A 23,080-nucleotide genomic window follows, 5' to 3' on the forward strand; every position below is an offset into this window, starting at 1 on the left:
GGAGGGAGGCTCTGGGTGCATCAGGCGGACAATACCAGCCCCTCAATGGTCCCTCTGTGTAATGCTCCCCCTCAGGAGGGAAGGAAGAAACCATCTCCGGTGCCCGCTTCCTGCTGGGCAGGCATCACTGCTGGGGGGTGGGGGCGGGCACCGGCGTCCCGCCCTCACGTACAGGGCTCAGGGAGGTCCGGGCCAGACCGCTGAAAGCAGGCAGGGATGGGATCCAGTTCCCCTTGATTGTCGGCCCTCAGCCCCCGAGGCAGGGGTAGCAGGAAAGGCCCGGGGAACCGGGGCTGGGACAGGGGCTGGGGAGCGTGGATCCCTTTCCGATGGGGCGGTTGCAGCCTCTCATCTCCTGCCAGCGCCGGGGCCCCGGGCTTCTGGGGGACTGGCAGGTGTGCGGAGGCGGGGTCCCGGGTCCCCAGCCCCACCCTCTCTTCCCCCGCCTTGCCCTCCCCGCCTCCGCGGCGCCGACCCCGGCCCAGGCCTCTTTGTCACACGGCGGGCGCTGAGCCCCCGCGGCCCCACAAAGCTCCCTTTGTGCCCCGCGGCCCGCGCGGGACCCAGTGACGTCAGCCTTCGTGCCCAGCCCGGCCGGGCGAACATGGGCTGCGGCGCCCTCTGGTGGCCGAAGGCGGAGGCGTGCGCCTCCGAGCCCCGCCCAGTGGGGGCGGCCTTCACCGAGCTGGGCTCCGAGGCTCCGCCGGCCGCCTCGCGGTCTGGGTCCGTGGGAGAAAGTCGGCAGTCTGGCCCACCCCACAGGCCCCGGCCATGTCAGCTACTGGTTCCTTCTGCAACAACGCGCGTGCACTTCCGACAGCCTTCCGGAAGCGTCCGAATTCTTTGAGCCCTGGTCCCAATGCAGTTAGCTGAAGCAGTGCAGCCGCCCACGCTGCCTCAGTGGCACCTAGCTCCCCGTCTGTCCCTTACATCAGGTTTGGAGGCGGGCCTCCGTGGCAAAGGCCCACGCTATCCCCGGCTTTGTTTAGTGCAGCCCAAGGGCTCTGGGCAGCACGTTAGACCGGGAGACAGGAGGTCGTGCGGAGGCTGCAGCCCACCTCCCCTGGCCGTGGGACCGCAGCAATGTTGCCTGTGGGCCTGGGAGCTCAGAGCACTGCCGCCCACACAGGACTCACGGGGCACCCCTCCTGCTCCCAGTGTGGCTGAGTCCTTAGAACAGCTCCTTAAGAAACCTGTCCCCTGCCGCTCCATCCAGCAAGGCCTGAAGGCAGCCCCAGCAATGCAGCAGTCTCAGCAATGCAGGCAGAGGTGCTGGGAGGAGGGGGCAGAGGTCCAGGCCCCAGCAGGCCAGACTGGTCCCTGTGGGAAACCTGAAGCGGAGGGCTGGGCCTGAGTGTGGTGACCCAGAGCCAAGTCCTGGGGGCGCTGTCACAGCGAGGGCTGGGCACCGCACCGCCATCACCACAGCACACCTGCGGGGGGTCTCTGCCCGCCTCTCCCCAGAGAAAGTCAAGCAGTTCTTGGTATTTTTCTTTCTACATTTTATTATTTCAAACCAGGTGAACAATTCCATAAAACGTGAAAAAAGCAAGGAAGTGTTCAACGCCCGACCTGGGGGGAGGGCATGAGGGACGTGGCCCCTCAGCAGGCAGCGGTGGTTCCTAGGTTAGCGCTAAGGAGCTACGTGTAGGTTAATGGAGCCGGGGCCCAGGGCTGCTGGAGCGGCCTTCCAAGACATCGGGGGTTGTCTGGAACAGCCCTTGGGCCCGCGGTGTGGAGGGCAGGGCGGGGGCGCGGCCCGCGTGGGGCACCAGCAGGAGTGGGCGGGTGTAAACACGCGGACACACTCAAGGCACGGAATCGCTGGAATGGGGCTGGGTGGGAGCTGGTCTGGTCAGGATCAGACAGTTTTAAATAGTTTTCCACTAAAAAGTGTTTTAGGTTTGCAGGTTTTTTTCCTTTACTTTGTTTGTTTTTTTTTTTAAAAAGCTACGAGAACGAGCAGGCAAACTGTGGTCTCCAGGAACGGTGGCATCACACGCGTCTTGTGCTTTTCCTTTGGGGCCTCCGAGCGGCGGGGCGGGGGTGGGTGGGTGGGTGGGTGGGAGGCTCCCTGTAAACATTTTGGACTTGGGCTGGGTCAGGGGCTGGTGTTGGGCGAAGCCAGGGGTCCCAGGCTGGAGAAGTGGGTGCCCCTCCAGACACAGGTCTTGGGAGACTCAGCATGTGCTCCCCTCCCCCGTCACAGAACACGACAAGGGTTAAAACCAGAACGAACGCCCAGGAAGGGGGTGCCGAGGCCGTCCCCAGCACCTGGGGAAAGAGTGGGCTTTGGACAGGGAGGCCTGTGGCAACCCCTCCCCCGAGTCTCTAGAACTGAGGGAGGGGGAGTGGGGGGAGCCAAGAACAGAGAGAGAGGAGAAAAGCGGCTGGGGGGGGGGACAGGTGGAGATCTTGGTCCTCTTGTCCCCGTCTTCCTCAGGCTGGGGGGCGCAGAGTCGGCGGTGGCCCTGGAGGTGGGGGACAGGCATGGGTCGGGAGGGAGCCATGTGTGACTCTCCCCCCGCCTTCCTAGACCATGACCCTGTCCTTTTTTTCCACCCTCTTGCTACCACCCAGGAGCCAGTGTCAGTCACTGGGTTACGTGGGGGCGGGGGCCTGAGTAGTGGCACAGTCCTGCCCCCTCCCGGGGACCCTCAGGGAGGAGCACAGAGCTGCCCACACTGAGTGGCAAGGTGGTGAGGCCCCCCAGCCACCCAGCCTCTTTCAGGGCAGGCCAATGGGCTGTGGGTGAGGAAGTGAGTTTTTCCCAGGAAGGTCGGCCAGCCGGGTGCTCCTGCTGCCTGGACCACCGGGCGGAACAGAGCCCGGCCCCGCCTGTGCCAGCTCCGCTGCGCCCTCCACTCCGCGGCCCTCCTGCCTCAGCAGCCCACGTGACCTTTGTCCTCTGCTCTCCTACGGGCACTCTGGGTCCCCACCCTCTCCGTCCCTTCTCTGGGCTCAGCGGCCCCACGGTGACCACCCCCCCAGCTGCCCGCCGGGGCCCCCCTCTGGCTCACCGTCCTGCCAGGTCGGCGGCCCCTCAGAAGAGGCCGCAGTCCTTCAGGTTGTTCTTGATGATGACGTCGGTGACGGCGTCGAACACGAACTGCACGTTCTTGGTGTCGGTGGCGCACGTGAAGTGCGTGTAGATCTCCTTGGTGTCCTTGCGCTTGTTGAGGTCCTCGAACTTGCTCTGGATGTAGCTGGACGCCTCATCGTACTTGTTGGCGCCTGCGGGGGACAGAGCGTGGGGACTAGTGCCGCGTGGGCGGCAGGCGGGCCGGCCCCACGGGCACCGACGGGCGTGTGCCGTGTACACAAGACGGCGGTGTTGTTGTTGGGTAAGACTTGACTTATTTATTTTTAGAGAGAAGGGAAGGGAGGGAGAGAGGGAGAGAAACATCGATGTGCAAGAGATACGCCAATCGGTTGCCTCTCACGTGTCCCCAACAGGGGACCTGGCCCGCAACCCCAGGATGTGCCCCGACCTGGAATCGAACCGGTGACCTTTTGGTTCGCAGGCCAGCACTCAATCCACCGAGCCACACCAGCCAGGGTAGGATGACTGTATTGTGAGTGCACACACACATCTGCGTGTGCGGAGGGTGATGCCCCCATTCACGTATATGAGGTCCATAGCCCAGGGTGGGAAGGAAGAAGGGCCGCACATGTGCCCAGGGAGCACCAGTGGGACCAAGGGCCCCACTTCTGTCCAGCAGGGGGCGCTCGCGGGCAACCTGGTCGCCGCCCCCCGCCCCCCAGAGGCCCGGCCCCCATACCTGTGTACTCGGGGAAGCAGATGGTCAGGGGGCTGTGTGTGATCTTCTCCTCGAACAGGTCCTTCTTGTTGAGGAAGAGGATGATGGACGTGTCCGTGAACCACTTGTTGTTGCAGATGCTGTCGAAGAGCTTCATGCTCTCGTGCATGCGGTTCTGAGGGCGGGGCGTGGTAGGGCGGTCAGACAGCCCCGGCAGGGCCCGCCCCCTTGCCCCGCCCTCTTGCCCCGCCCCGCCCGGCCCCGCCCCGCCCCGCCCGACCACGGCCTCTGAGCCCCTCACCATCTCCTCGTCCTCGGCCAGCACCAGGTCATAGGCGCTCAAGGCTACGCAGAAGATGATGGCCGTGACGCCCTCAAAGCAGTGGATCCACTTCTTTCGCTCAGACCGCTGCCCGCCCACGTCGAACATCCTGTGGACACGGGGTTGCCTTACTCCAGAGAACGGGGTTCTGGGAGAGGCTTCCGGCCCCATCTCATAGGCTGGCCACCGAGGACAGAGGCCTGCTCAGCGGAGTGGGACAACCTTCACGGAACCCTCCACACTTGTCCCCCATCCCCCTGGCCCCGGGCTAGGGAGGGTCTGGCCCAGCAGGATCGTGGTGGGGGCTGGTCAGCAGGGCCGGCCCTGGCCACGTGGGCAGGCGCCGCAGAGGACGGGAGCCGCTGGCGAGGGCACGGCCTCGGGGGCCTCGGAGTGGGGTGGGGGGCCTGGACGAGCCCCTGGCTCCCAACACAGCCACGAGCCGGCCCGGGAGGGGGGTCCCTCCCTCCGGCACCTCGAAGGCCGGCAGGCCCTGCCTCCGCACCCTGCCCACTCACTTGAAGTGCAAGTCCTTGAAGGTGAAGTGGGTCTCCACGATGCCCGTGGTCTTCACGCGGGTCCGCAGCACGTCCTGCTGCGTGGGGACGTAGTCGCTCTGCGCGATGCGCTCCAGGTCGTTCAGGTAGCTGCAGGGCGGGGGCGGGGCGGGGGGCCCGGGGGGGTCAACGGAGGCCAGCCCGGGGCCTTCTCACCCGGACCCTGCATTACGTTCACGGCTCGGATGAGAAAACCCGTCGCACCTGTGGCTCAGGCCGGGGGGGGGCAGCGAAGTCCCCCCAGCCCGAGTCAGGCCCGCCTTGGGCAGGATCCAGTGTATGGGAGCTGCAGGGGAGGGGGCGGGAGGGGGCAGGGGAGCTCTTCAGTGAGGCGTTTGGGACACTAATCGGCGCAATTATGGCGTCAGCCGCAGAGCAACCCGGCGTGTCCCTTGACGCGGGGCTGGACAGGTTGGGGCCTGCCGGGCCCAGTGGGCTCTTTGCCCAGCACCCAATAAAACTTGGGCTCCTCAGGGGAGGGCGCCTGCTTGGCAGAGGTCCCAGGGGCTCCACATTACCAGCTCCCTTAATTAATATAATACCGAACCTCCCCGGCGGGGCCCCGGGGCCAGCGCTGCGGCCTGTCTCAGTAACCCCGGTGTGCTCTGGGGGCCGGGCCCAGGCCTCCCGGCGGCCGCCCAATGCCTGCTGTGCTGACGCCTCACTCTTGGGGCACAGCAGCCGGGGCCAGCCCTCGGCTGCCACCAGCAGCTTGGCCAGAGGGAAATGACCTCAGAGACAAAGAGACAGAACAGAAAAACAGGAAGGGCCATGGGGGACCGTGACGCATGGGCTGTGACCTCCATACCAAGTCCCGCCCCCTACCGAGAGCCTCCGGCCTGGAGGCCCCGTGGTGGTTCCAGGCCAGTCTCTCCCTTCTCCGCAGCACGGAGGCTCGCCCAGGGGGCTCCCTGCCCCGTGGCAGCCTGGGAGGATGGCTGCGAAGGGAGGGGGCGCACACCCCTGCCCCCTGTGGGGTTCCAATCCACTCCCACCCTGGGCGATCCCGACACGTTGGAAACCTGCCCAGGAGAGCAGGGCCCGCGGTCCCGGCTGAGCCCCCACCGGAAGGGCGCGGGGCACACAGCAGGTGCCTGGCGGGGAGTGAAGAATGGGACGAGGGGGGCGGGGCGAGTGGCCTGGAAGGTGGCTCTGTGCCCACCCTCCTCAAGTGGCCTTGGCCCTGAGGTGGCAGTGGTGGACAGGGCTCACCTCCCCGCCTCTCGGACCCACACGCTCTGCTGGTGCCGGGGCAGCGCCAAGGCCTGGACGCCGCCGTGCATGACTGGCCGCGCAGCTCCTGAGGGGGAGTGCGCTCACGAGGGGGCTCAGACCTGGGCCTGTCCTCGTCCTCCTTCGGTCCTGAGCGGGGCGGCTGGGGGAGGCCATCTGTGTAACTGGGCGGGGCTCAGGAACCAGGGCCAGGTACCACCGCCTCCCACCCACCTTCCCGAGGTCCCGCCCCTCACCGGCCAGGCTCAGGATTTGACGGGCAGACACCGGTGATGGGCTTGAGCAGGGAGGGAGGAGAGGGGAGGGGGGAGTCCAGGGTCGGCAACCTATCTGGGTGGCACCATCCAGGACCCGTGGGTGTCCCCCAGAGCCCTGCAGCCATCAGCGCTGGCGGCCAGCCTGTCTGTGCTATTCCTGTGGGGTACTCGGTACCCCGCACCAGGCTCGACGTAAGGCAGGCGCCTCAGGGACGGAGGTCAGGGCATCGCCCTGTGGGTGGGGCCTCTGGGACTCCCGGACCCCCTGTGATTGCCCGCCTGAGTCCCGGGCTCAGCTAGGAGCCAGCAAGAGTCAGAGCTGAAGTCCTGGGCTGCAACCCACACACATCTGTCACCTCCCAGGCCATCCCCTCCCCCTGGTGTCTCCCTCCCTAGACAGCACAAACCCCCCGCTGTGACCTCATGCCCCGCCAGCACTCTCCCACCCCAGGTGCCGGCCCACGCCGTGCCCCTGCCCGAGGGCCTTTCCCATACCTCCCCACTAAGTCAAGTTCAGAGTATCACTGCGACAGCGCCTCTCGGGACCTACCCCAACACTGACCCATCAGAACATGGACACCGAACGTTGTCACTGCTTGGGGACCTGTCTGCTCCCCCCCCGCCCCCCCCCCCCGTGTCCCCAGGCCTTGCACAGAACCTGGCATGGAGCAGGTGGCAGCGAATGTGTCTTCAGAGTGGTTGTGTGTGAGGTTGTGTGTGAGGGCAGATAAGACATGACTGGCCGGGGGGATGGACTCTGTGAGCCGCCCTGCCTGGCCTTTTTTGTGTTTTAACTAATTTTTAAAAAAAGATTTCATGTATTTATTTTTAGAGAGAGAGGGGCAGGGAAGGAGAAAGAGAGAAAGAGAAACATCAATATGCGGTTGCCTCTTGCATGCCCCCCACTGGGGACCTGGCCTGCAACCCAGGCATGTGCCCTGACTGGGAATCGATCCAGTGACCCTTTGGTTCGCAGGCCGGGGCTCAATCCACTGAGCCACACCAGCTGGGGTTTAATTGATTTTTTAGAGAGAGAAAGAGAGAAGAAAGGAACATCAATTTGCTGCTCCACTTACTGAGGTGTGCGTTGGTTGACTCTCACATGTGCCCCGACCAGGAGTCAAACCCTCCACCTGGGTGTCCTGGGATGACGCTCTAGCCAACTGAGCACCAGGGGACCTCCCGGCCTTGAGGGACCGTGCCTTCCGACCCAAACCCTGGCCCACCAGGGCCCCTGCTGCCAGTCACCAGCCCCAGGGACTAGTGGCACGCTTCCGAGGGTGCTCCTGCGGGCCCTCGGCCCCGCCCGTGGCCGCCCCGCCCGGCCCGGGCACTCACTAGGCGGCGGAGTCGTTGAGCTGGTACTCCCGGGAGCGGCTGAAGCAGGCCTGCACGCCGTGGTCAGCCCAGAGCCTCCGGATGATGCTGGACAGGTCCTCGGGGAGCACGCCCTGCTCCTCGGCCGCGCTGGCCAGTGCGAACAGCTGCTTGGCGTCGTCCTGGGCACAGCAGCGGGCGGTCAGCCCGTCACAGGGGCGCACCCCCGCCCCACCTGTCGGGGGCAGGGAGGCCTCCGGACCGGGCCCTCGGCCAGGGAATCCTCAGGTTTCCCAGGACACGGCTGGCCCTCCTTTTGGGAGGCAGGCAGCCGTTCGGGGGGGCCCACATACCTGGCGGGACTGATCGGCAAAGTCAATCTGCAGGTTGCTCATGGCCTTGACGATGGCCATGATGGACTGGATGGTGTTGCTGTAGACGACCGCCCGGTACTGCCGGCATTCCTCCTCCGAGTAGCCGTCCTCGTGGATGATCCTGGCAGCCGGGGGTCAGGGGTCAGTGTGTACAGGCCACAGGGGTCACACGTGGCCACGTGGGGCTGTTGGGCCCTGCAGGGATGTACTTCAGAGAGGACAAAACCGCCCCAACCCACTGGGCCCTGAGGACGGCCGGCCGGCTGCCTCTGGGAAGGTCCCGGCCGGCTGCGAGGAGGAGGAGGGGGGGAAAGGCGAGCGTGGCGGCCGCCTCCGCACCCAGCACTTACTTCATCTGCTTGACGATGGTGCTCTTCCCCGACTCGCCCGCACCTGGAAGAAGGGCACAGGCGGTCAGGGAGCCGGCCGGGGGCTGCCCAGCTACCCCGCACTCCTGCAGGCAGCACCCGCCCCACCCGACCGACCGCACCTCTGGACGGCGCGTGCGGTTGGGCCCGGCCGGCGGCGGAGCCACCAGGGCTGTGGTTGGCAGGGCCACGGCGGCCAAGGCAACCGAGACGCCCCGACTTCCCCCGGACCTTGGCCTCTCACAAGCTCCACAGCCGACCGTGCCCCTCTACCGCCTGCCTGAGCCCAGGGGCTCTGGCTGGAGCCTGGGGCTGCGCTCGCAGAAGTCGCCCCGTCCTCACACACATGCGGGCTCTGCGGCTGGCGCTCACCAGCAGCACGGGGCCTGGGCAGAGCTGGCGGGAAGGCGCCCCGTGCTCGCCGGCGGGGCAGCGGCCCTCCTCCCGCTCAGCCGGAGCTGCCAGGGGCCCTAGTGGGTGGGCACGGCCTCACACAAGGCCAAGCCCTTGGTCTGCTAGGCCCAGGTCTGCCCTGAGCAGAGAGGGACCGGGCCCTGGGAGACAGGCAGTGTGACACACACACACACACACACACGCGCCCGCGTGCCCACCGCACCGACAAGGGGCTTCGCTGGCCTGGCAGAGCCGCCCTGTACTTCCCTGCGGCCAGCGCTTCCCGTGAGGGCCACGGTAGACGCACAGACACGAGGAGACACGGCCCCTGTCCCGTTGGACAGACGAGGACAGGGCGGCCCCGAGAAGTCAAGTGGGGCCCCGAGACCACGCGGCCGGGATTTGGAAGGGCAGGGGAGCATGTGGGGCCAGGACGCCCGGCCTGCCCGGCCCTTCTCAAATTATGGCTCAGCCCCTGAGGGAGGCTGTGAGAAAACAGCCAGTTCCCAGCTCCGCGGCCGCACACAGAGCCAGACTGGAGGGCGCCGGCTGGGGAAGCTGCATTTGCCTGGGGGTCTGTGCAGGGGAGCTTGGGGACCAGGGGACAGACGGGGCGGGGGCGGGGCCCCTCTCGCCCAGAGCCTTTGCCCACCATCCCCACCACTCCGGCCCCAAGGCTGCCGGTCGCGGCTGCATGTGCCAGGCCTGCCTCTTGCCACCCGCGGGCCTTTCTGCCTGCACTGCTGGGCACACCTGACCCAGGCGTGTGTCCCGACCCTCCCGATCACTGTGGCAGGTGGGCCACTCTGCGCAGCTCAGTTCTGGGCGGGGAGGGGTTGGCGGGCAGGCCGGACTCAAGGACTGACGCCCCCTGGGGGAAAGACACCCCGGACGACGAAGTGGCTCGCACACAAACTGGCCCGAGCCGCACAGACGGCACGACAGTGACCACGGCGGCCAAGGCCGGGGGGCGCCCACTCTGTCGCATGCCGCTCTGCACCGGTCACGCCCGCTGGTACCCGAACCCCACAGCCCCCCGGCGGGGCGGGGCGGTTCGGCTCTCTCCCCTCCTGACAAGGGAGGGAGGACACCGAGAGCCGGCAGCCACAGGTTGTGGTCCCCTGTGTGGCCCGCCAGGCAGTGCCTCTAAGCCGCCCCAAGAGCCCTGGGCTGCGGCCAGACCCTGGGCTCACTCCGTGCCTCCAAGTCTGCAGCGCCCCCCACCCTCCACGCAGCAGCAGGCCCCGCCCACCCGCACCTGCCCCACCTTGTGCCCCTGATCTGCATGTTACCAGGAAAGGCGGAGGTGCAGCCTCGCCCCCAGAGGGGTGGCCCTGGGTGTGTCCCCAGCCCAGTGGTCTCCCCGAGGAGGGTCTGGGCTCTCCTCACAGGCACCACCAGCTGCCGGGAACCACGGGCTTCTGGCTGCCCCGGGCCTGCTTCCCAGGACCGCCGAGCACTGGCAGTGGCAGATGTGCAGGGAGGCAGCGAGCCTCTCTGTTGGCCCAGCTGGGGCACTGGGGGTATGCCGCTGGGCACGGGCGGGGCTCAGGGGGCAGCCCCCCACCGCCACGGCGCACAGCCCGGGAGCAGCCAGGACCCAGCACACTCACACCCCGCCTGCCGAGCAGGGACGTGGGGAGAGGGCCTGGTGACCGACCGCCCGAGTGTCCTTCCCACCCAGGCGCGTGTCCCGCAGAGCAGAAGGAGGGAGCGTGCCGTAGGCAGGGGAGGAACCACGAGCCACGGAGTCCCGGCCAAGGTCGGGGGCCTGGCGGGGCATCGGGGGTCAAGGGTGTGCAGGAACGGGTCAGACCAACCCCGCCGGGTGAACCCACACTCAGAGTGACAGCTCTCCAGGGCACCGGAGGTCAGGGTGAGGGTTGTCCTTGTGTAACTTTGGGACCCTTGCACCCCGGAAGCACCAGCTGCCCTGCCTGGCCCTTGGGTAGGTGGTATGGGCCAGGTGGCGGCCCTGCCCAGCGACAAGGAACACGGCACAGGATCGCTTTGCATCCCCCTGATTTTCCTAACGGGGCAGGGGGGCCAGGCCAACACTGAGACAGGCAGCACCTGGCAAGCCGGGCTGGGGCCAGGGTGCCTGCTCCCCGCCCCAGCCGGCTGACGGCCCACTTCCCCTGCGAGCCTCAGTCTCCCTTGGTCTCACACTCTAAGAGTTAGGAGGCCATTCTCTGCCCCGAGCAGGGGTCACTGCAGAAAGACCCCCATTTGACAGGTGGACAAACCAAGGTCACAGAGCCCTCATCCCTGGACTCAGGTGGGATGGAGTGGTGGGACAAGGGTGTGGTGCTGGCGGCCAGGCAGGGAGCCGGGAACCACAGGCTCAGAATCAGGGGCACGGCCCAGGAGCAGCTAGGGCTGATGGGGGGGCCAGAGGCCGAGGTGGGTGGGACCCCAGCCTGACCCCCGGTGGAACAGGTTGGACAAGGGCCCTGGTTCTTGGGCAGCCCACCGGTCTCCCCGGTCACCCCTCCAGCGGGCCCCCCTTTCCATCGTGGCCTGCAGCACTCCCTGTCATATAGGGTCAAAGGGTGTTTGCGACGCCCTGGCTGGCGTAGCTCAGTGGATTGAGCGTGGGCTGTGAACCAAAGCATCGCAGGTTTGATTCCCAGTCAGGGCACATGCCTGGGTTGCAGGCCACGGCCCCCAGCAACCGCACATGGATGTTTCTCTCTCTCTCTCTCTCCCCCCTCCCTTCCCTCTCTAAAAAATAAATAAATAAAATCTTTTAAAAAAAAATCAAAGGGTGTCTGTGCCTTGCTGATCCTGGGCACTCGGTGCACCCCCCGCAGCTCTGTCCCTTCCCCTGGGAGGCGGGGGCTTGACTCACTGGCTCCAGATTGCTGCAAAGGTGCAGGGGAGGGGACCTCAACAGAAGGCGGCGGAGCCTCCTGACACAGAGGGCCCCCCAGGCACTCCGTGTCCAGCTGCGTGAGACCAGAGGAGCCCGCAGAGACTCCGGGGTGGCCGGCAGCGTTCCCGCTGGGCCACGCCTCCTCTCACCCAGGGAGGCGGCGCTGCAGCCCCTGCCCCAGGGCGCAGCTGCCGGGCCCCAGCAGGGGGGGCAGTAATTGCCCTGATGTGCTGGGTGGCAGCGGCTGCCTGAGAACATCTGCTTCCACTCTGGGAGCGCGGAGCCCCAGCGGGGGAGGGAACAGATGGGGGAAGGGGGATAGTACCAGGCCACCTGTCTGAACAGGGCCAGTGGGGCCTCTGCGACACGGCCACCGGTCCAGCTGCTGGATGCAGCATTCAGGTCACCGCCACCTGTCCATCCTGGGCCCTCTACCGCCCACTCAGACAAGGCTGTGCCCTGCTGGGAGGCCGTGACATGCCACCGTCCTCTCTGGCCTCAGCGTCCCCTCTGCAGAGACTGCCAAGCCTAGAAGGGCCAGGCTTGACACAGCCCCGGTGCCCGGGCCGACTCCCCACACCCAGGTCTCCCAGAGCGTCAGCCCCTTCCTATGGGTCCTGGCACCCCGTCTGTGAAACAGGACACCACCATTACCTCCTCCCAGGAGAGGGGCGAGGATGAAAGAGGAGGCTGTTCTCAGGAGCCTGGCGCACGGGGAGCGGTCAGATAAAAGTTATTAGTGTGACTCTCTACCCTCCGGAAGATGCGGATCTCCCCAAAGCGCTCGAAATGAGCCCTGCAGCCCAGGGCTGCTCAGCCGCACGGGCCACTGCAACCACAACCTGCAGAGCGGCCTGCCGGGTCGGAAGGAGCGTCTCAGGCTTTTAGACAAAGCACGGGGAGGGCGATGACCGGCCGGCCGCTGAGGGGCTGACTCAGCAGCGGCGGTTCCCTGCGGGGCTTGTGTAACCTGGGGCGGGAGGGAGGGGGAGCCGCGCACTGACTGCCCCGCTGGCTTTTTGCTCGGAGTTCGCCACTTCCCGTCCCCACGACCCGACCCGGCGCTCCTGCCCCGCGGAGGCTCACAGCGAGTGAGCACCGTCCACCGACGCCTGCGCTCAGAGGGCCGCGCAGGCTGGGGCAAGGCTCTCCGCAGAGGCCCCGGTGCCGGTGCCGGTGGGCTCCCCGGGACCGCCAGGGGGCAGGGAGCGCCGCCAGCTGACGTGGCAGGCCCCAGGCAGAGGCTCGCAGAAGCGGCAGTGGCCGTGACCACAGGGTAGACTTGGGCAGCGGCCCAGCTCAAACCCACAGCGCCAGGCCCGCCCCCCACTGCCACAACGCCCCGGCCTGGCCTACCCCCGTGGGGCACGGGGGAAGGTGGGGGTGACCCCGACAAGCCCACCCAAAGGCACCCTGGCAGCGCTTCCCGCTCCCGTCCCGGGAAGGCGCCACGTCTCCAGCGCCGTCCGAGGGCGCCGTCCGAGGTTCGGCCCCCGGAGATCCCGCCCCTCCCCTGCAGCCTCGGGGTTGCGGACCTGCCGCCACCAGGGGGAGCCCGGCAGCCGCCACCAGGGGGAGCCCGGCAGCCGGAGGCCCGGTGGAGGCAGTGGGGGCTGGGCGGCGCTGGGAGCATCTGTTTCTGAAAAGCAGCCTTGGCCAGGGGCCTCTGGGGGAGGGGCCTGGGCCCTCCCCCACCCACCCACCCACCCACCCACTCCTGAGCCTGGGAAGCCCTCTGCCTCCAAGCCACCGCACACGGGGAACAATGGGAACGGGCGGGAGGGGGGAGGGGGAGGGCCGGCCAGACAAAGGCCCTCCAAGGCCTGCCCCTGGCGGCGCTTCCTTCCCCCAGGTGCTACTCCGTTCCCGCCCCTCACTCCCTCTGAGGAGGCTCAGCACGGTCCGGCACTGTGAGAGTCTCCGGTGGGCCCTGTGACACCCCACCCGTGGGGGGGCCTTGCCTTCCCTAGAGGCCCTGACAAGCCCAGAACTCCCACCCAGCCCCCTAACCCCCACCCCATCCCTGCCACTTGGGCGGCCTCCAGTGGCTTCCAGGGGTTCCAGATGTCCGTCAGGGGCGCTCTCAGCACTGGAGCCTGCCGTCCTCGGCCAAACCAGAGCTCTCCCGTGGTGCAGAGGGGACCGAGGCAGTGGGTGAGAAGGCCGGCCGGGAGGCCCTGGGACCCCGTCACTGTCGGCCCTTAAGGGCACCGGTCTCAGCCTCAACAGGAGTCGGACAGGCTGGAGAGGGCGCGGGTCACACAAGGAGCCAGGCCACCACGAGGCACAGCCCCCTTCCTGATGCTTCTTCAGGTGCGGAATCCCGTTACTGTTTTCAAGGAATCTAAAGCCCAGCTCTCCTCCCTAGACCCTGCGGGTGCCCCGGGGCAGGGCGGGGGGGATGCCCGGTGCCTGGGCCTCAGTGGCCCCACCTAGAAAGCACCCTCCTCAAGGGAGAGTGCCAAGCACCGGGCCTGCCCCGGGCCCTGCCGGGGACCCCACACTCACCCCAGACTGCCCCCGGGTCCAGCCCCAGCCAGCAGCTTGTCGGTGCCCACGAGCCACGGCCCCATGCCGAGACCGCGGGCGTTGGGGACCCAGCCCTGGGCGCGCAGAGAGGAAAGAGGACTGCGGGAGTCACAGGGGGTTGGGGGCCTCTAGTGCCTGCAAGAGGACGCCTGCTCTCTGCTCCGTGTGGCCTCGCAGCCCAGAGAGGCCTGGCCACACAGGGCAGCGCCCCTGGGAGCCTCCCTGGGGAGGGGAGGGCCACCAAACTCGGACGCAGAGGCCGAGGGGCACGAGCGGCACCTCGGCACCTGTCACGCCGTGGCCAGCCCACACCAGGCACACCCTGCCGCCACGCAGCCCCACGCACAAGCCCGCCGCAGCCTGCGCTCACGGGGGAGCCCTCCAAGGGAACACGCTCTCCTCCTCCTGCGGACGACTCCCCATCTTCCGCCCAAGCGGGGGACCCACCCGGGACTCGGACAGCCTCGGGCCGGGCGCAGACCCCCTAAGCCTGGCACGGGGGTGGGAGGGCAGGGGAACAAGCACAATGGGAGAGCACAGTGACGCGCTCGGCTGCCTGCCGGGGGCCCCGAGGGGACACTGCCGAGGAGGGGACATGGGCCGGGAGGGGAGGCAGGGCGAGGTCGCCTGTGGCCACTCGCCGATTTCTGGCTTTGAGCAGAAAACGGTTCAGGCGACATCCCAGGGCCCACCCTCTGGGACAGACTGTCCCCTTTCAGTCTCCCAAAAGAGGAACGGGGCCCCCGAGACGGGTCCCCGGCCAGGCACACGCAGAACACATGGGCACCCGCGGCGCCTGCCGCCGTCCTGACTCATCAGTTCTCGCCAGCTGGGCACCGACTCCTGAGGGGGAGCCGTGTCCTGTCCCCCAGGCTCAGTTTCCCCGCCAGTGAAACGAGGGTGATGCCGGCCCCAGGCTCCCAGGACGGAGTGAGACGCGGCCCTGCTCGACAGTCAAGGCGCACTCAGAGGCAGCTGCTGGGGTCCCCAGAGGCCAAGGGAGGGCACCCCAGGCCCAGGGAGGAGTAGCAGGAGGGACTCCTCCGTCTGGACCAAGGGGCCCTCTGTCCACCGCCGGGCAGGGGAAGCCCGGAGTGCGCTAACCCCGGGGGCTGCCGCTCCGTTTCCGGGCATTCATCTCGTCCTGCGGCCGGCCTTCCGGCTCTGCAGGGCGATGGCCGCTGGGGAACGCAGGAGCAGCCCTCTGCTTTCCTGCAAGCGCTCCGGCCGGCGTCCCTCTCCCAGCCACCACTTCCTGTGGTCAAAGGAGGGGCCAGGAATCCTCCTCGGAGGCGCCACCTTCCCCGGGATGCTAGGCCCAGGGCTCGCTGGGGCAGGACGAGGGACGGGGCCTCCCGGGCCGACTCCAGCCCCGTGCGCACCAGCAGGGCACAGCCCAGGCGGGTGCGTGGGCGAGCCCGAGCCACTAGGGCTCACCTGCTGGGTCCCCAGGTTGACGGGGCTCGCCCTCCCGCTCCCAGCCCAGGGCAGGAGCGGGCCTCTGGCCTCTTCCTCTTTTGGGCTCCTCCTCCTCCAGCTGCTTCCTCCTTTTCCTCTGGTGCGGACACCACTTCCCCGAGAGGCCCAGCCCTGCCACGCAGACTCCAGTGCCCCCCCACCCCGCCTCCTGCCCGGGACACAGGTGCCACCACGGACACCCCGGAACGCACCAAGCCACAAGGACACCTTCTCCACGATCACCTTCAGGCTCCGGCTCACACGGGCCTGGCACTCGCAGCCAAGCCTCGGACGTGCATGCAGGAGTGCCCAGCAAATGTTCGATTACTCAGCCCCAGCCAGGTGGCTCAGCTGGTCGGGCGCTGTCTTGCAAACCCAAAGGTGGAGGGTTCGATTCCCAGTCAGGTCACGTGCCTAGGTTGCAGGTTTGGTCCCGATATGATGGGCAACCAGGTCGATGTGTCTTTCTCACATCCGTGTTTCTCTCCCTCTCCTTCTCCCGCCCTTCCCCTCTCTCTAAATAAATATATATATATACTTTTAAATGTTTGGTTATTCTGGGGAGCTCATTCCTTCCAAACCGCCAATATAGCCACAGCCCCAAGAGGCAGTGCTGGGGTGGGGGTGAGGGCGGGTTGGGGTTTAGTAAGAACAAGAGCTCTAGGCTCACAGAGTGGGCCAGAGGCAGCCCCACCTGGTCCTCAGGCTGAGAGAGGGGATGCCTCAGGTACCAGGGCCACCACCGTGGAGGGCCTGGTCCCCAGGGCACCGTGTAGGGCATTCCCAGGAGGGGCGCCCGATGACCCCTTCCCTCCCACCAAACCCGAGGCTGGGACTCCCGCCCCCACCTCCCCAGTCCTGCCTCCCCCACAGCACCAGGCTCCGGGTCAGGCTGTCTCGCCTGCTGCCAGGGGCTGTGGTGGGACACGGGCTGTCCCTCAGTGGCTAAGAGCTTATGTGGACAAGGCTCCCTCCACCCTGTTCCTGCCAAAAGAACGGGTGGCTCTTGGAGACAAAGGCCAAGAGAGGCCGGGCCGGAAACCGAGCTCCAGGGCAGGGGATACAGGACCGGCGTGCTCCAGCCACCTGAGGGCCGGCCCCTGCAGTGCTGGCGGCCGAGGGACCGCTGGGACAGACCTGACAGGCTGCCCAAGCCTGGGGGGCCCCTGACCGCGCCAGCCCCCATCTGGCAGCCCAGGCCCGGACTCGGGCACCATGGGTGGCTCGGGGCCGCCTGGGCCTGGCGTGGAGGCCTGCGCTCCCCAGCTGCCCTGACTTCCACCCCCGACCACAACGGCCTCATTCTCTCGGTCCCCTCCACCGCGCGGCCCTCCGCCTGGGGTTCTCTCCCCACCCCCCCACCCCCTCAGCTGAGCTCCAGCGTCACTTCCTTTGCAAAGCCGCCCGGTTTCACCCAGGCTCCTGGCTCGGGGGCATCCCTAGCGCTCTCAGGCTGCCCCCACCAGCGTGGGGCAGGGGCAGGCTGCAGGCAGAGGGGTTCAGAAGTGGCTCAGAGCCTCGCTCTCTCAGCCCGCTCTCAAAGACAAAGCCCAGCCCGGCCTGGGGGAGGGGTGGGAAGAAGAGGCTCCGAGGCCAAGCTGCCCCGCCCCCATTCAAATGCTAATGAGCTCCAGCCTGGATGGAGAGGCTGTTGGGGGGACCAGAGGGGCTGGAGGTGGGCCGGGTCCCCAGACCCTCAGGAAGACCGCTCAGCCCCCAGGGTTTGGGCTTAAGGTCCCCAGGACAGCCTGTCACTCTAGGTGGCGCCACGCCTCTGTCTCCCCACTTGCCGTCAGCAGCTGCTTGAGGTCAAGGGAGGGGGTTCCCCCGGAACTTCATACAGGGGCCAGGCTGCCTCTGCGCCAGCGAGACCCCTCCCTACCGACCTCGGCTCTGCAGGAGTCACCGAAGGCCTCTCCCCACCCCGCCCCACCCTGCCCCACCCCGCCCCAGTTTCACACCTGCAGACTCCGGGGCGCTGCTGCCCTCACCACACCTGCGGCTGCAGCCAGGCACCCTGCGCCCGCGGCGCGGATGGGGAGCCTACCGGGACTTCACCTGTGGCTGGCTTTCTCATCCAGCGCACTAGGTGGGGCTGGGACTCGAACCCAGATCTGATGACCCCAGGAGCTGGTCCAGGGAGGGTGAGCCCTCCTACCCCAGGCCAGGAAACGCCCCCATCCCCAAGGGCTCGGGAACCTAAGCTAGGTTCCCTCAGTCTCTGCCCTCGCCACTGCGCAGCCCTTGCCGAGCTGGTCCCTTTGCCCCCAGTGTCTGGCCCTAGCAACCGTCGCTCATTTTCCAAGACAACCCAGAGGACTCCTCCTCCAGGAAGCACCCCCGCTCTCATGGCGCCGTTAGACTCCACCCAGCCAGTCAGCCAGCGTGCCCCAGGCGGCAGCCCCAGGATGACTTGTCCCTGTTCCCCACGTGCCCAATAGCTTGTTCTTTTCACACACACACACAACAGGCACCTACAGCGGCCAGGCCCTTCGCAGAGGCAGAGACGCAGACAGGACAAAGGCCACCAAACGCCCTTCCTGCGGCGCCGCTCTGGTCTGACTCCAGGGGCCAGACGGGCCTGCACCAGGCCCCACAGAGCCTGAGCTGAAGGAGGAACACGGAGCCACACTCCAACAGGGACAGCCGGCGTCCCTACTGTGCGCCGTGCCTGTGACAAGCTGCAGATTGGTCAGCAAGAGTTCGGCATGGTGGGGCGAGGGCTGCTGTCTCTGAGGCGCCAGCACGGCCTTTGGCGAGACGGGAAGGAAAAAACCTAAGTCTCCGCGTCCCCCCCAGTCCCGGTCCTGGGCCCTACACTGAGCTCTTCCCTCCCGCCTGCCCACGACATGCCAGGCGCATCTTACTCCTCCAGCTACCCACCCTCCTCAAGGCCAAGTTCAGATCAGCAGCTCTCCCTCCACTGAGCAGACAGACAAGAAGCGCCCGAGAGGTGCCAGGCTCCGAGCTCAGCACAGGAGGCTCAGCCCCGCCCACCAGTGAGGTCTCGAGGGCAGGCAGCTGAGCCCCGGACGAACACCAGGCTCTGATGGGGGAAGCTGATGGGGGAAGCAGGAGCACCCGGGGCCAGAGGAGGTGCTTCCCAGCCTCGGGGACGGGGCTGTCAAGGACCGCGGTCCCCGAGCAGAGTCTGGAGGAGGAGGCGGGAAGTGGAGAGCACCAGTGCCCACGAGGGCACTGCCTCTGTCCCCCTGGCAGCAGGCTGCCCGCACAAGCCCGTCGGAAGTCAGAGACGCCCCCAAGTACAGGCTCTGGCTCCCTTCCCTCTAGTGCCCAGCCCAAGACCCCAAACTCCCCCTGGGGATAATGGGTGGGGGGTGTCCCTGGAGTAGGGCTGGCATCAACAACTCTGCCCCCCCAGCTGCCAGGAAGAAACCTCTCACCAGCGTGCACCACATCTGCCTCTGTGCAGGTGACAGCGCCAGGACCGTCCCGCTGGCAGCTCTGCCCACGACTCCAAGGAGCCAGCGTGCGGGTGGGGCAGCAGGCGCGGTTCTGGCTGGGGAGGAGGGCTGGCAATCACCCAGCCCGAGTCCCGTTGCCTGGACAGAGTCCTTCCCGCTATGTGGGACGGGCGCCCAGCACTCAGAAGCTGCCCCAGCCGGCTCCCGTCACCTCCCGCACCTGGGTGGGCAAGGGATGGCCAGCCAGGACACTCACAGGCTGGGCAGGTCGGGTCCTGAATTTAGGCAGAGCTTGGTCTCCCAGCCCGTGGCAGTGCATCCTTTGCAGGGTCTCAGCGCCCGCCCCACCCTCCTACAGGGACCTCCATGAGGCCCCCAGCCTCCTCACCCTGGGCCCAGGCACAACTCCAGCCCAAACCCGGGGAGCCCGTTTCACAGAGAAAGCAAAGCGGGACGGGCAGGATGCTAAGATGGACTCCCCAGCCTAGAAAATGCTGAGCCGGACCCTGCAACCCTGGTGAAGCTGGCCCAGTGTGGGAGAGGTGGCTAGGCCCAACACCTGAGCTGGGCTCCTAGGAGCCAGACTGGTGGGACGGGGTCAGGTTGGGACAGGAACAGGCCAGGGGCCTAGTGCCCCCGGCCCCGCCACAGCCCAGATCGGCCTGGGACGGGGCTGCCCAGAGGCCCCTGGCCAGGAACGGGGAGGCGGCAGTGCTGAAGACACTGTCCCAGGCCCAGCGGGCGACGGGCGGGCATTCCACCGAGGCGACACCCACCCGCTGCCGCACTCACAGCAGAGACAGGAAGAGGCAAGCGCCCGACGCAAAACAGCCCAGAAGGCTGGGCCGCCGCCCCTTCCCGCCCCTTCTCTTCCTCCCGCAGTGGAGAAGCGGATGCCATTTTGAAACCTCCAGGGCTGTGCCCCCAAGGCCAGGCCCCCAGGGACAGTCAACAGATGGGCGGATGACGGAAGACACGCCGTCTCTCGGCCGCACGCCCAGAAGGAAAAGCTCCACTTTTCGCAACCTGGGGACCCCACAGCAGCTCTGGGGATGAGGGGCCACACCCCCCATACACTATCCGGCCTCCAGTGCTGCTGCAGGGGCCTCCCTCCCCCAACCCTGACACCTCCCCCAAGTCGGACCGCCACAAGGCACCACACCTGCTCCCAGCGGGAGGCTGGATGGGGACAAAGCTACGGGACCCAGAGTCTTTGCAAGAAAGAGTCCACCTCAGAGGCCCACCCCCATCTGGCACCCCAACTCCTCAGCCGGCTGGTCCGAGACTCCCTCCTCACAGGGCCTCAGGACCCGACAGGCCCACCCACTCCCGGCCTTTCTGCCCCGAGGGGTGCGGGAAGCCCAGCAGCCGTCAGCAGATCTGCTGGGCCGGCCCGCCAGGGCAGCGACATGTCGGCCGTCTTACCACTTCCACTTCCCCCACCTCCCAAGCAGCCACCATCTTCCCTGGCCTTGAAGGCTTCACAACCCAAACTCCTCCACACTCCCTCCTACTCCCCAGACCTTCCCTCCCGGGCCCGGACGGGGCTCCGAGGCCAGGAGACAGATAGCCATCGCTATCGCCCTGGGAAGCCAAGGCCTGGCCTCCTCCCTCGGCAGGCCCAGTGGCGCCTCAGTCCAGCCCCTTGGGGGTCGAGGCCCTCTCCTCCCAGCCCGGCCCACCGATGCAAGAGAGGTGGGGGGCTCTGGGGAAGGCCAGAGTGTGGGAGAGGACTTAAGGGAGGGGGAGCAGCTGGGCTTGAGGGCTGATGTGTGCAGAGAGGGACCTGGGGGGCCAGAGGCACAGAGTTGGGGTCTCTGAAGGTTTGAGGGTTCTAGTTGCAGAGAGGGCTCGTGAGCAGTCATGGCTTCCCAATTGAGAGGTCCCCTTGGGGTCAGGGTGCACAGGTGGATACAGGGTCCAGAGCAGGGATGGGGCACAGAGGGGAAAGGAGGGAATGGCTGGGGGCCTGGCAGGGGCCCCAGGGATACTCATGCCCAATGGGAATAGGGGAGCAGGTGGAGATAACAGGTGGTGCCGGAGGGTGGGGGCTGACTGGGGTTCTGAGGGTTCAGGTAAAATCTAGGGAAGGCTAGGAGGACAAGGCAGGGGGTCTGAGGGCCCGTGAGGTTGGTCAGCAAGGGCGGATGGCCAAGCAGGGTTCTGGGCCCCTTACGTTGAGGTGCTAGTGGCTGGCTTTGGGGCTTGGGGTCTGGGGTGAGTTGAGGGCCTGATTTATCTAGAGTCTGGGCCATGGATCTGAGGTCTAGGCCAACCGAGAGTTTTGAACCATTATTTGGGTGTCCTGGCCAGGCCAGGTCTGGGAGTTCAAATCCAGGTGTGGGAGTCCAGGCCGAGTGTGGGAGTTCGAAGCCCGAGCCTGGAAATCAAAGTCCTGGTTGGGGGTTTGGGCCGGGAATCCGGGGTCCCGGCGCAGGGCGCGGCCTCACCCAACAGCAGCAACTTCACCTCCCGCGCTGCCTTCTCTCCGTCTTCCCGCAGATTCTTGTCGATCATCTTGGAGCGCTCGGCCGCCGCCTTGTCCTCGGCGCTCACGGTGCAGCCCATCCCGCCGTCCGCCGGCCCGGCCGCCGCCCGGCCCCCACACGGCCCCCGGCCCGGCTCGGCCCCGCGCGACCCACTCCGCTCCCGCCGCCGGCCCTCTCCGGGTAGCTCTCGGGTCGGTAGTTCCGAGCGTCTGCGGGCGGTGCCTCCCAGGACTCCGCGCACCGACGGCGGGGCGGGCCAGGGGTGGGGCTGGAGAGAGCCAGGCCCGGGACTGGGCCGGGGCTGGCCTAGGGGCGGGGCCACGAGGTATTCTGGGCCGGTGATTGGCTCGAGGGCGGAGCAAAGGAGAAGTTAGGCGCAGCCCAGGCTCCGGCCGGGCTGGGGGCGGAGCCACGCAGAAAGAGAGAGCGGTAGCGGTAAAGCCAGCCCAGAGAGATTGGACTCAGGGCGGGCTACCGGGAGGCCGGGCTGGGATTGGGTGCGGAGCGCCTGGGGCTCAGCTGCTGGACGGCGGGGGCGGGAGGATCTTGCCGCGGGAGGGCGAGGATCCGCTGCACCTCGCGGGAACCAGAACTCGGAGCTTCTGCGAGTTGCGTGAGGAGGGTGGAGAAGGCGGGTCCTCTTCACTTGTTAAAGTTAATGAATCCAATCAACTTGGTTCGGGACCCACAGAGCCCGGATCCTCTGGACTGCGGCTTTCTCCGTCCTAAGGAGGATTTGGCCCCTTCTCTTTCTGGGTTGCATTTAAAAATAAAGTCTATTACCATTTCTACCCCTTTGCTGGGGGGGCCTTCTCTAGTTTTCCAAGACGTATCCACCCTCCTCTGATCTTCCAGGTGGTATCCTCCTGCAGGTAGCCATTCTGGACTCCAGCCTGGAACTCTGCAGCCGGGACCCAAAGGAGAAGAAGAGAGAGGAGGGAGAGAGACGCCACCTGACTTCTAGAAACATAGTGGCCATGATCTTAAGGCCTTTCCACTGGACCGTGGCTGCAGCCCTGTGACTGGGCAAAGGTGGGGTGGACACAGCAGCATTTCTAGTGGGACAGCTGGGGAGACTGCAGCCCAAAGACCAGGAAGGCCCACAAAGCCAGGAGGGGAGCTGGCCACCACCAGTGCTTGGCCACGCACAACCCCCTCTGCAGCACAGGACCCCCCCCGCCGGCACACATCTCGTTCCAGCTCCCGGTCCCCGGGCTGTCTGCTCTCCTCGGAGTGTCTCTGTATCTCTATCTGAAGAGCTCCCTTGTTGAGGAGCCGTTGCCTTGTAAGTCCGCCAATGGTTCCTTCTAGGCTCCTTGCTTCCTGGAGCCAAAGCTCAGGCAGGCACCGCCAAAAGCATGCAGCAAACACGGTGAAGACGCCTAATGCCCACCCAGGGACACAGACACTCAGGGCGTGCTTGATTTACGCCTCTAATCCGCAGGCCGCTATAGATGGGCACACACAGCCTGTCCCCACACAGACTACAAACCAGCTCCAGGCCTTGCCTCTTCCCCCACCAGCTCCTCCCCATGCTTGAGAGCCGATCCTCCCTCCTCTGGCCTCCCAGCCTGCTCCTAGCAACAGCCAACAGCTCTTGCAGTTGCCGGGCAACAGGGAGAACCTGTCAGCTCCTTGGAGGCCTGGTTTACCAGAGGTGGGCAGACACAGACCCCAATCCATGGAGGAGGGGCAGGATGGGGCCCCCAGGGAGTATGGCCT

The 23,080-nt window shown here is 66.8% G+C and overlaps 1 protein-coding gene across 1 annotated transcript; it reads right to left on the reverse strand.

Moving 5' to 3' along the window:
* Nucleotides 1–1,487: 1,487 nt before the first annotated feature.
* On the reverse strand, nt 1,488–21,584 carry GNAI2 (G protein subunit alpha i2). The gene is made up of 9 exons (XM_045857165.1): nt 21,320–21,584; nt 8,172–8,214; nt 7,801–7,942; nt 7,469–7,629; nt 4,602–4,730; nt 4,063–4,192; nt 3,783–3,936; nt 3,021–3,234; nt 1,488–2,471 (listed from the first exon to the last, which is right to left on the reverse strand). The coding sequence occupies exons 1-8, from the start codon at nt 21,435–21,437 to the stop codon at nt 3,044–3,046; spliced, it is 1,068 nt and encodes a 355-aa protein (XP_045713121.1). The 5' UTR covers nt 21,438–21,584; the 3' UTR covers nt 1,488–2,471; nt 3,021–3,043.
* Between the last annotated feature and the right edge of the window lie 1,496 nt (nt 21,585–23,080).

This window comes from Phyllostomus hastatus, unplaced genomic scaffold, assembly GCF_019186645.2.
Source record: "Phyllostomus hastatus isolate PE091 unplaced genomic scaffold, TTU_PhHast_1.1 phas_scaffold_129, whole genome shotgun sequence".
NCBI lineage: Eukaryota > Metazoa > Chordata > Mammalia > Chiroptera > Phyllostomidae > Phyllostomus > Phyllostomus hastatus.